The 13226-nt window shown below is 34.1% G+C and overlaps 1 protein-coding gene across 1 annotated transcript in view; it reads left to right on the top strand.

Moving 5' to 3' along the window:
• ISA1 (isoamylase 1) overlaps positions 1–13148 on the top strand; it is a 33399-nt gene extending 20251 nt beyond the window's left edge. Inside the window, exons 12-18 of the mRNA XM_022876093.2 lie at positions 494–586; positions 846–1004; positions 2370–2453; positions 9445–9525; positions 9610–9692; positions 9787–9904; positions 12701–13148. Coding sequence (XP_022731828.1) covers positions 494–586; positions 846–1004; positions 2370–2453; positions 9445–9525; positions 9610–9692; positions 9787–9904; positions 12701–12964 — 882 coding nt within the window. The 3' untranslated portion in view covers positions 12965–13148. The remainder of the gene's footprint in view (positions 1–493; positions 587–845; positions 1005–2369; positions 2454–9444; positions 9526–9609; positions 9693–9786; positions 9905–12700) is intronic.
• Positions 13149–13226: the final 78 nt, after the last annotated feature.

Here is a 13226-nt window from a genome sequence, read left to right on the forward strand (position 1 = left end):
GAACCATCAATATAGCTTCTTTTCAGCTCCTAAATATTTAAGAGATTAATAAATTTTGAGATCTTATGGTTCTTGTTTCTGCTTTAGGCATAAATGCTAGAGTTTAGAGTTTGTAATGGACTGGGAGTTGGTCATATACCACTTTTGCTGTTCCCAGTATTTTTTTGAGCTGATAACGGTGCCTCTACTAACTGCCAAATTTTACTTCCACCTGCAGTTAATCTTTACAAACCATATCTCAATACTTAATTTTCAGATATTGACTTTACTCTTGTATTGGGTTCCAAATGTACTGGAATGACAATCCGAGCAAACTAAAACTTTGGGTGATCCTACTTTTCTCCTTCCATGTTGAATCTTCTGTTTTTCCTGTCTTCCTTGATGCTAAGATTCCTAGTTGAGCGCAAATCCAGCTGACATTTTAAATGCATCTATATTTTGTTTTATGGAAATTTTGTTTCTGGATTGATATGCATATTCCTTTCCATTTCAGTATCGTGATATTGTACGTCAGTTCATCAAGGGTACAGATGGATTTTCTGGAGCTTTTGCTGAATGCCTTTGTGGCAGCCCTAACTTATATCAGGTTTGTCTTCCATGATCTGTCTTTCGAAAACCCTTCGCCACAGAACAAGCGGATTGTTATGGTCTTATTATCTTTCTTATAAAGTTTCCTAAGATTTTCTTAAAATATTTTTTGACCTTTAAATTAGAATTTTGCATTTCTTGCAGCTTATGTTGACATACATTTTCTCATACATTATATTTTTGAACTCTAGTGGAATCTTCTGTTTTATATACAGAGTACTCATTTTTTTTATATCCTCACTGTATCTGTAAATCAGGAAGGAGGAAGGAAACCATGGAACAGTGTCAACTTTGTATGTGCACATGATGGTTTTACTTTGGCAGATCTAGTTACCTATAACAACAAACACAACTTAGCAAATGGGGAAGACAACAATGATGGAGAAAGTCATAACAATAGCTGGAACTGTGGACAGGTAGATATTGGCTAAACTTTAAATTCATGCTTGTATTTGATTTTATTTGATGCTTGATGTTGAAGAGTGGAATGAGGTCACCAACATCACAGATGATTATATGAAATTGACATAATCAGTGACATGATGGCTTGAATTGTGACATTGTGAACATTACGGTTGCCTGTGTGCTTGGTGGATCTATATTCACATGCATCTAATAATAAAATGGAAAATGGATAACTACACAATTTTTTCTAGCTTTATTCTGCCATTTATACTGTACCGTATTCATTCAATCTATTGTATGATGTAGCTGACAATATGTTGGCTCATATACTTGATGCACATATCTTGATTTGCACCTTATAAAGTTAGAATAATACAAAGGGAAATATGATATCTTGAAAACTTTGTATAAACAACAATTAATTTGGTTTTGTCTTTTGATGCATCTTTCTTCATGCATAGTTTCCTAGTTCTTTCCCCATTTGTCAATTTTGCAAAATAACAAAAGCATCTATTGATTCTTTTCATGATATGAAAGATACCATGTTTGCTTAGTTCAAGAAAGAAGATATCATGCATATTTCAGTGCCTGTAACTTTTTAATTTAGATTTGAGTTGACCAAATTCGGAACACAAAGCAAATGGCCTTTTGTTTGACCAGAAAGGTCCAAAAGAGAAACAAATGATTTTGATGGTTTAAATTACTTGAAGAAGAAACATAGTGAGAGAAAGTGTTTTTTATTGAGCTAATTAATTCTTCTTATGCATTTGATTATTTGACAAATCTGTGGCAATGTTGCCATTAGATACATTAAGGAAAAACAAAATGAAGAAAAAAATGTGGCAACTAAAATTTAACTTTCTGTACCTTGATCTTCATTAGTTGATTTAGAGTTCATCAATATTGTGATTGGGCAATTGGAAAAACAACCATATGGGAATGCTCTGAAAACCTCGAAAGAGATCTTGGGGGCTTATTAAAGGTTATGCAGTCTGTAGTTTTTACATTATTTGTATCTATAACATTGTACTTTTTAACTACTAAACTGGATCATCAAACATAAATCCATTAATTTGATTATTTTATGCGACACAAACTCGTTAAGTAAGAAGATGGGCCTCCGGTCGTACTCTTGAGAGTGACCTCGGGGATAGAGCAATTCTTGAACTGCTACAAATGTAACTTCCTATTTAGTGTAGTGAAAGAAATTCTTTCTTGTTTTGGGAAGAGAATCAGTAAGACAATCGGGATAGCAGAATGCCTGGCTCATGTCAAAAGCTTTTCTGCAGCTTTCATGCTTTATCCTGCTACAGAAATTTTCTTACTTGGACTAAAGCTTTAATAGACTACTAACTTGTGGGCACATGCTTATTTAGGAGGGTGAGTTTGCAAGTATTTCTGTGAAGAAACTGAGGAAACGCCAAATGCGGAATTTCTTCCTCTGCCTTATGGTTTCCCAAGTAAGGTTAAATCACTGTTATTCACATTTGCATTATTTTCTTCGTATGGGACTACTATTATTTGTATTTACATTAGAAGTAAACACAACAATTAAAGCAGATTAGACTGTAAGTTTCTCTAAGTTGGCTACTTTTAGTCGTTAACATTCTATACTTGAGCACCTGAGCATAGGGCTCTAGATTAAACTTCATTCTTGGCATGTTTTATCAGATAGAAAAGTCTGACCTACGTAAATCATGACTGTTGATACTACACTGTAAATCAGCTCTTGTTTGTTCTTCCATTATTTTAGTTATAGGTGGCAAGTTTGTTAACATACTAGTTATACTCTAATAAATTGTAGTTTGTACTTCGTTTGAAATGAATTATTTCTACCGAGGTATCTTCTCATTAATAGTTGATCTAGGAAGGAAAGAATTTTATCAATGGTTATTGATATTCAAAAGCATACTATGGAATTTGTATGTCTTATAAACTCTATCAAAAGTAACTTAGGCAACCAGTGACTAAGTACAGAAAGATAGCCATGCAAGTTTTCTGTTTATTAAAGTAAATTAAATGGAAGAAAGTAGTTCGATATAAAACAACAATGCTAGAAAGAGACACAATATCTACTGGAAAAATACTACTTTCTGAGGAAATAAATGTTTTGGTTGCTATAATTATACTATTATTTTAATGGTTAAGAGTATTTTGTTATGTCATGGCTTTTCTCTAAATGGAGGCATTTGGGCTTCAGAGTTCATGTTTGCTTCCTTTGTTGTGTTGATAATTAAATTATTTTCTCGCTGAAAGTGGTTGTCTAAAGGGGTCTTTGTTTTCGAGTTAGGTGTTGTTTCTATCTTTTGTAGGAGTTTCAGGTGGGTGATGTTCATGCTCTCTTATTTGAGGATCTCCTCTTGCTATCTTCCTTATCAATAAAATTCTTTTTGCCTTGCCTTTCAAAGAAAGAACGACAGTTAATTGAAGTACTAAACCAAGAAAATTTATAGAGCCTAGCTTAAACAGAAATGGAAATTACCCTGGCAACGCCAACAAGACATGGCATATGTTTGATTTGATAGGGCTTCTTAATAAAATTGAAGGTAATGTTTCTATCATGATGATCATCTAAACTAAAAAGCATGCCTTGTTGCTTTAGCAAGCAGTACAAAGTTGGTTGCAAGACTTGAACTTGACTTAATTTGAGTTTAAATTTATTTATTAGGATTGGGTTTGAACCTTTCAAGCTTGTTATGCTATGATTGGTTATTGCTTTTGTTGTTGGCTATTTTCTATTTTTGTTTTAGGATTTTGTTATAAAGTAAAAGTAAAATTATAAGTGGTTAAAAATGATCAAATTTCTAGAAAGTAACACCTATTTAAATAAAGTAAAACTTTTCTTTTTGTTATCCATGCAATTCATTCTAACACTAAATGCTACATTTTTTGGGCTTCTGGATTCAAGGACACTTTTTGTTTGATTTCAGAGGCAAAAAGGTAGTAAAAGTAACAACCAAATGGGGTCTTAGTAAATGAGGTTGAGTTCGAAAGCACCCATGCTCAACTTGGTTATGCACTCATGCTTACAAATAATGTTCATGAGCAGCTTCAGTAAATCTTGTTTATGAACTTATCATAAACTCGTCTATTGACTTGCCAATAAGCTCATTTTAAGGGGAGAGATAGAAATACTATTCGATAATTTTTAGGGATAGAACATATATCCTTCTTTTACTTGTGATTATAGAACTTGTTTAATATGATCCTTTCTATAAACATTCAACTTAAAACTAATTGGCAATGAGGTAGGGAGGCTTAACTTGAATATAAAGGTCACAATTAATTCTAAAAATAAATGTAGGATAGCGCCCTTCTATCACTTCCCCTCACTTTTAGGTCACATGCTAACAATTGAAACTAATAGATGAAACATGTGTCAGAAAACAAATAGAAGAAAACAAACAATGTAACAAATGGGACAACAAACAATCTGGCTTCTAATATAATGTTAAGCAAAATTTAAACTTAACCAGTATGGAATAACACCATTTAGTAACTTTGATTTGCAATCATTTTAAATGCTATTTGTGATGTTTTAACTTTTTCTTTCTTTTTAGATTCTTTTATTTGGGATACTTTGGTATCCCTAACATTATATTTGAATTGGATTAAGAAACAGGATTTGAAATTTTTCTTAATTTTTGTTATATATGCAAAACTTATTTGAAATATGAATCATCAATGTAGAAAACTTGTAGAACAATTGTCCTTATTTCTTCTTATACTATCTAGAATGAAGGAGTGCATATAAATAAATAGGAACAGTGAAGTTCCTTATTAGGAAACAACTTACATGAAACAGAAAACAAAAAATAATAAAAGGAAAGAGAATTATTCTATTCTAAAATAGAAACAAATCCCTAAAAACTTGACAATCAAAATAGTTGACCAAATCAGAAGAATAAATGAGAAATATTCCCAAAATAAATTAGAAAATCAAGCTGCACTAATGTAGGAGAATAAGATCTGCACTCCCCCTTAAGCTGGGTTATTAATGTTAATCATACTCAACTTGGATTTCAATCTGTTAAAAACGCTCTAGAAAGAGCTTTAGTAAGAATATCTGCAATTTGTGAACTTGTAGGTATAGAGGCTAGTTTGACTGACCCATTTTCTATCTTTTCCTTTATGAAATGTCGATCCAGCTCTATGTGCTTGGTCCTATCATGATAAACAGGATTTTTGGCAATACTTATAGTAGCCTTATTGTCACAAAACAGTTTCATAGATGTCACAGTCCGAACTTTTAATTCTCCAAGTAACCTCTTCATCCAAATTCCTTCACAAATACCATGGGACATTGCTCTAAACTCGGCCTTAGCATTGCTCCTAGCTACAACAGCTTGCTTTTTACTTCTCCAAGTAACCAAACTGCCCCAAACATAAGTGCAATATCTAGTAGTAGACCTTCTATCTGTTACTGATCTAGCCCAGTCAGCATCTGTGTACACCTTGATTGCCCTGTCCGTTGACTTCTGAAAATATAGACCTTCATCGGGACTTTTCTTTAAGTACTATAGGATGCAATGAACAGCCTTGAGATGTTCCTTGGTTGGATTATTCATGTATCTACTCACCATCCCTACTGCAAACCCGATATTAGGTCGTGTGTGGGAGAGGTAAATAAGCTTCCCAACTAGTCTTTAGTATTGCCTTTTGTCCGTGAGATAGCTTCCATTTTAACTTTCAATTTTATTAGTTGAGTCTATGGGTGTATCAGCAGGTTTGCATCCAATTATGTCAGTTTCTTTGAGTAAATCAAGTACATACTTACGATGAGACACTGATATTTCATTCTTAGACCGAGCCACTTCTATCCTAAGGAAATATTTAAGGAACCCCAAGTCTTTTATTTTAAACACCTTTGCAAGGAGTTTCTCAAATCATCTATTCCTTCCTTGTGGTCTTCAGTGATTATGATATCATCCACATAAACAATAAGAATAACTCTTTTTCCTACATTAGTGAACTTAACAAACATAATATGGTCAGATTGACATTGAAGGAATCCATACCTCTTCATTGCCTTCGTCAATTGTTCAAACCAAGCTTGAGAAGATTGTTTAAATCCATACAAAGATATGTTGTCTTGCCTTTTGAAATTAGGAGGGATTTCCATGTAGACCTCCTCCTCCAAGTCACCATTTAAGCATGCATTCTTGATGTTAAGTTGGTGGAGAAGCCAATCCAAGTTGGCTGCTGGTGACAATAGAACTCTAATTGAATTGAGTTTGGCTACTGCAGCAAATGTCTCCTCATACTCTGTCCCATAGGATTGAGTGAACCCCTTAGCAACAAGTCTAGCTTTGAATTTATATATACTTACATCTATATTGTGCTTTATTGTGAAGATCCACTTACATCTAACCCGGTTTTTCCCTTTAGGCAAATATGAAATTTCCCATGTCCCATTCTTCTCTAGTGCCTTGATTTCTTCAAGAACTACTGCCTTCCAATCTGGTTCATTGAGGGCTTCTTGAATATTTTTTGGAATTTGCACATTGTCATGGGTAGTAGTAAAGGCTCGAAAGTTTGGATTTAACCAGTCATATGAGATGTACTTGCAGATAGGGTACCAAGTGCATGATCTTACACCTTTTCTTAATGCAATAGGAATGTCAAGGTCACCAGTTGGCTCACAAGTTTCAGTTTCAGATTAAATAGGGACATTACTTGTGTTAGTTTCAGGTTCTTGGAGACTTAGATTAGGTTGATTTTTGGTGTTGGGCTATGTACAGTTGTCCACTTCTTCCTATGGTTTTTGGTTCTTTGAGTAGACTATTAGTTCTTTGGTTTTTTCTTGCGTAATCTTAGGGTTTGAAGAGTCAAGAGTTGTCTGAACAGGTTGGGTGGGTTGAGAATCTGGTTTTGAAGGGGCTGGTTGGGAATTTGGGGCTAGTTGGGGCTGGTTGGGAAATTGGCAAGTCAACAGCTAAGAATTGATATTCCTGAGTCGTATTCTCCCCCTAAATATCATTCTTGCTGTAGTATGGAAGATTCTTAATGAAGGTGACATCCATAGAGCTATAGAATTTTTTTGTGATAGGTGAGTAACACCTATAGCCCTTTTGGTTTGGGGAATAGCCAAGAATGATGCATTTTAAGGCTTTAAGATCAAGCTTGCTGCGGTTTTGTTGGCTAATATGAACAAAGGCAATGCAGCCAAAGAGTTTGATGGGAATGGAAGAGATCAACCAAGTTTGTGGGTAGGAAGCAAGGAGAGTTTGACAAGGTGTTTTAAAGCCAAGAACTCGAGAAGGCATTCGGTTAACCAAATAAGTTGCAGTGAGGATAGATTCTCTCCAAAAATATTTAGGCACATTGGAAGTCAACAAGAAGGATCTGGTCATTTCTATCAAAAGCCTGTTTTTGCATTTGACAACCCCATTTTGCTATGGAGTGTTGACGCAAGAGCTTTGATGGATAATGCCAGGATTTGCAAGGTAAGGGCCGAGAATAGAGTTGAAGGATTCCCTTCCATTGTTAGTTTTTAGAACTTGGATTTTGGCTTTGAATTGGGTTTGTACCATGCTATTGAAGTTTTGAAAGATTTGGCTAACCTCGAAATTTTCTTTCATAAGGAATACCCGAGTCGAGTATGATCATCGATGAATGTAACAAACCACCTAGAACTTGTGGTATTGTTAACTCTTGATGGTCCTCAAATGTCACTATGAATCATTGATAAAAGCTGAGATGATTTATAGGAAAAGCTAGGAAAGGTATTTCAAGTGTGCTTAGAAAGTTTACCAATTTCACACTTAAAATCTTTAGAGATGTTATTGACTAATGAGGGAAATAGCCTTTTTAGGTATGGAATATTTGGATGTCCTAATTTATAATGGCCTAACATGATAAGGTCATCTTTACTGGTAGTAGAGGCTAAAGCTGTACAGGAGTTTTGTGGTCTCTTAAGTGCATTATCTTGAAGAAGGTAGAGCCCTACACACATCCTAGCACTGCCAATAATTCTCCTTGAGCCTAATTCCTGAAATTCACACAAGTTGGGAAAAAATTTAGTGACACAACATCTATCCTTCATAAGCTTACTGATGAAAAGTAGGTAACAGCTTAAATTAGGGACATGGAAGACAGAGTTAAGTGTTATGTCTTTTGAAACTACAATAGAACTTGTTCCTGCCACCTTTGAGAGAGAGTCATTGGCAATTTTTACAGCAGAACTATCATAGCAAGGTCTATGTGTTGAGTAAGGATGCATCTCCAGTCATGTGATCTGATGCTCTTGAATCAACAATCTAAGATTGTGTATTTCCCCTTTAAACACTTAAGGCATTTAGGAAATTACCTTTTTGTACTAGTAAACTAGTTCCAAAGGTTGTAGACTTGTTTTGAAGGGTTTGTTGGAGCATTACCTCTTTGTGACTTTCCTCATGTCATACCTCTGTAGAAGAAGAGTTCTCACTCTTGCTAGCCATAATGGAAACTCGAGTGGTTACAATCTAATGGTTCAGGCTGACTTCCTCTGATACCATGTAGAAAACTTAAAGAATAATTGTCTTTATTTCTTCTTATTCTATCTAGAATGAAGAAGTACATCTAAATAAATTGGAATAGTGAAGTTCCTTATTAGGAAACAACTTACATGAAACAGAAAACAAAAAATAATAAAAGGAAGAAGAATTGTTCTATTCTAAAATAGAAACAAATCCCTAAAAACTTGACAATTAAAAGAGTTGACTAAATCAGAAGAATAAATGAGAAATATTCTCAAAATAAATTAGGAAATCAAGCTACACTAATGTAGGAGAATTAGATCTACAATCAATAACATGGTTCTAATTATGATTTCGAAAGATATCTCAAGTTTGAGCTTGCTCTAGCAATCAAGCTTGAATTTTTTTTTTTTTTTTTTTTTTTAATATGTGAGCTCCAGGTCAAACATTTGAGCTTGATTACAACTCAAGCTCAAATTTCCTTTTATATATGAGGTTGCATTCAATAGTATGAGAGTGTGGCCTTTAATTGAGCTTGAGTTCAGTAAACCTAGTTGGAAGCCGCCCTCTTAATATCCTAATCATTGAGTTTGAAGTTTAAATGAAGACTCTTCAATCCAAGGGTGTCATTTTGTTCTGAACAGAAACATAGATAATCAGAATTATTTATACCCCTTTTAAAACTAGGCAGTGAATTTTAAATCTAAGTTGTGGGAGATAAAGGCTGCAATTTGGCTGTCTGTTCATCTACCACTTAAAGGCGATATCGCCGTATATGGCAATTGCTGCCAGTTTGACAAACACAGCCTAAACTAATGACAATAGAACACTTGCAGGGTCCCATTTGAAATCATAGTAAGATATAAAGATTGGTTCAAACTTTGGGGCCATTTTTTTGTATTACTTTTCACTAAATTATTTATTCCTGTAGCTTGTGGTTGGCTTTTCATCATCTTTGATTATTTCTTGCTAACTATGATCTTCATCTAACCAGGGTGTACCAATGATTTGCATGGGTGACGAATATGGTCATACAAAAGGAGGAAACAACAATACATACTGCCATGATAATAATGTGATCCTCTATTCCCTCATGAGGTCCAAATTTATGTTAAACCTTATTGTTGATATTGTTAAATAATCGTAAGTCACCATACAGATTAACTACTTCCGGTGGGATAAAAAGGAAGAGTCTTCATCAGACTTCTTCAGGTTCTGCTGTCTCATGACAAAGTTCCGCCAGTAAGCACCTTTTTGAGACACTGAATTTGCCTCTGTTATTTTCTTTCTTGATGTTCTGCATTTTTCTCATTTGATATGAGTTGAAATCATGCAGTGAATGTGAGTCACTTGGCTTAAATGACTTCCCAACAGCAGAGAGGCTGCAGTGGCATGGTCACAATCCTGGAATGCCAGATTGGTCTGATGCGAGCCGTTTTGTGGCTTTTACAATGGTACCCTTCTTATCGAACCTTCATGCTGTATCCTTAAATTTGGACTCTTACTCGCTGGTACTTGAGCTTGTTTTGCAGGATAAGGAATATTATATCTAGTATAAATTATACTACTAACAAGCTTTAAAAACACAGTGGTCTGATCTCTAGCTGACTAGTTTTGACTGCAATTAGGTTACTCTATTTTACAGTGTCCACATGCTATAGAACATGTTAACCTACATGAAGTAACCATAATTGAATGTTACAAGAATAAGTATAGAAATATAAAATATCCTGGACAATGTTTTGGGCAAGCTTAAAATAGGAGTAAAATGCACCAGATATCCATAATCTTTGTGCAATATTTTATTTTCATCTACATCTTTTAACACTCAATTTTTTTATTAGGACCTTTTGAAAATGTTCTAATTTCATCGATTTTGTCTATTGTTTTTAAAATTTTAATAGAATATACCGTGTCAACCCACGTGGATGTCCACATGATGTAAATCTTAGCTCAAAAATCAAAGGAGCCCACACCTTCTTTGCCATGTGGACATCCACATGCAGATACATGTGACTTTGAGGTGACAAATTTTGTTAAATTTTGTGGAATGGATGAATTTGGAACATTTTTAAAAGGTTATGCATGAAAAAAATTGAGTTTTAAAAGTTATAGATGAAAATGAAATATTGGATAAAGATGATGGATATTTGATGTATTTTACTCCTTAAAATAGGCAAGTTCATAGAAGAAGGGGGCTATGTTTTCAAAGATTCACCTGTTATGAAAGAATGAAAGTAAATGCTTTAATTATTGAATTGTCCCCATGATGTAGAACCAATCTCAATTAGTATCCAATGAAACTAAATGCTGTTGTAAGAATTCTAGTGAAACTGAATATATAACCTGAAATGTCAATTGCCAATTGCTCAATTCTCAAGTCTTGATATCAACATTCATAGTCTCCATATTTTAATTTTAATAATCTAAATTTCTTCGAAACTGAAATAACATTGAAACATAAATTCTAACATGAATAAAAAATACCAAATGTTACACTAAAATGCCATTATAATTCCTTGAATTATAAATTAACATGTGAACCGAAAAATATATAATCAATAAAATATCTCATGATAAATTTTATCCTTCACAAACATGCTTCTGAACCAGATCAGTCTCCTTACGTCAGAGAAAATAGATTCAAAATTTAAAGTACTGCATTGTAAGAAAACAAACACAATCATTGAACTGCAACATAAATGGTAGAGTTTTGAATTATATCAGCATGCTGCTTTTGCCTAGTTGAACATGCTTAGAAGAAGGAAGTTGATTGAAAAACCTTCCTTAAACATCTTCTTTTGCACGAAATGCAACATTTGTTCTTCAGAAGAGGAAGAATAATGTAAATGGGAGGATTTTCATTGGGTAGTGTATAACTAAAGTGTTCACTTGCAAGGACATCCTTGGATTTTATTATAATTCTTCAAACCAATTTGTTCAGTATCAGCATTTTCACTTTGAAAATCTTGTTCTTTGTGCCCAACTGTTCAGATAAATGATTTCACATTGTTTCATTAGTTATTAGCTTTTGGCTTTCGCTTCTCTGATATTAGTTCCTTAAAACTTTATTGGTCTTTCACATTATTGGTTCCTTCGACCCCAATAATTAAAGATCTATGATGGATCCACAACTTAACATCTTCATTATCACTTTTCTGTTCTGCCTTCAGCAACTCAGTTGAATCAGTTAATGAATCTTGTTTGCAGGCAGAGTTATTGAATATTATTGAGATCATATGATTGCAGTGATCTTTTTTGGATTTGGCTGGACTTTTCATCTTCTTATTTTGTTTTCTTTTTTGATGGTCGGTAGTAAGAACCACCATGGCTGGAAAAGGGTGATGCGAGCTCTGCTGAGCTTTAATGGTGATTAAAATTGATGCAAAACCAACAATTTCAAAATAGACCACCAAAAAAACTAAACACTAAAGAAATTCTACCGAAATTTCAATTTGGAAAAACTCAAGTCTTTCTTATGTCTCAATTAGTTTTCAAAGTCTAAATATCTCAATAATCGAAAGCTTGATATCACCCCTTTTATAACACCACAACCCCCCCCCCCCCCCCCCCCCGCCCCCAAAAAAAAAAACCAAAAAAGAATACAAAAAAAAATAGAACTTTATATCTATTAAGTGCTGAAATAACATAGGTACTTATAGGCTAATTCTTAAGCCCAACATAAATATGAAATACCAAACAAAACCTTAAATGCCATCCCAATAATCCCTTAAATACTAACAGGACCATTGAATCCATAAAATTATATTAAACAAATGCAAGAAATATCTTGGTAATTTAGCACTTATGCAAACATCATAACAGCAGTTCTGCATTTGGATTCAAGATGGTTCTAACACTTAGAAAACAGTAACTTGCTTGATAATTCAAATGTTTAGGGTGACTTTATGTGACAGCAGGAGGTTCATGATCTGCCAAAACCTCAAATTTGAGGCCTATTTGTTTGCTTAATATATCTGGGAACCTTGCGTTCTTTCTTCTTACAATGAACTTTTGCTTCCACGAGTTGGTGCAAAAAACAGAAAAACTAGGCATAAGGTACTAAGATTTGATGGAATTAAGATGTTAATAGAATAAAGATCTGTAAACATGGTTCATCCTTGCTTATAGTACTGTTTTCTTATTAGATTACTGTGAAATCTTTATCTGTATCCTCAATCCTATCTATCTCTCTTTCTGTCTCAGTACATTCACTGGATTGAGTTTTATTATCATTTGCTTCTACCCAGATTGATTCTGTGAAGGGAGAAATCTATGTTGCTTTTAATACCAGTCATTTACCTGTCACGATTACATTGCCAGAGCGTCCAGGATATAGATGGGAGCCATTGGTGGACACCAGTAAGCCTGTACCATTTGATTTTCTATCCAGTGAACTCCCAGAAAGAGATATTGCCATCAAACAATATGCTCAATTCCTTGATGCCAATCTATATCCAATGCTCAGTTATTCTTCAATTATTCTGTTACTTTCACTAGATGAAAATGCTTAGTCTAAGATATGTACATATGCACAAGGCCTGAAACCTTAGTGTCCTACCAAGATTTTCAAGCCAATCCCTTCTTGTCCGCCCGAGATGTAAATTTAAAGGGTTATAAATAGATGGATGACATGCTTATTGTATATTCAATCTATGCAGCAAACCATTTAAATGAAATTATTATCAGATTTGTACATTATAGTCCTAAAGCCTGCAGCAAATAACAGCTCTTGTTTGCTGAAGATATTTTTATGGTACATGTTTGGGCAGAAGA

This window comes from Durio zibethinus, chromosome 6 (assembly GCF_047325235.1).
Source record: "Durio zibethinus cultivar Kanyao isolate XHJ-2024 chromosome 6, ASM4732523v1, whole genome shotgun sequence".
Lineage (NCBI taxonomy): Eukaryota > Viridiplantae > Streptophyta > Magnoliopsida > Malvales > Malvaceae > Durio > Durio zibethinus.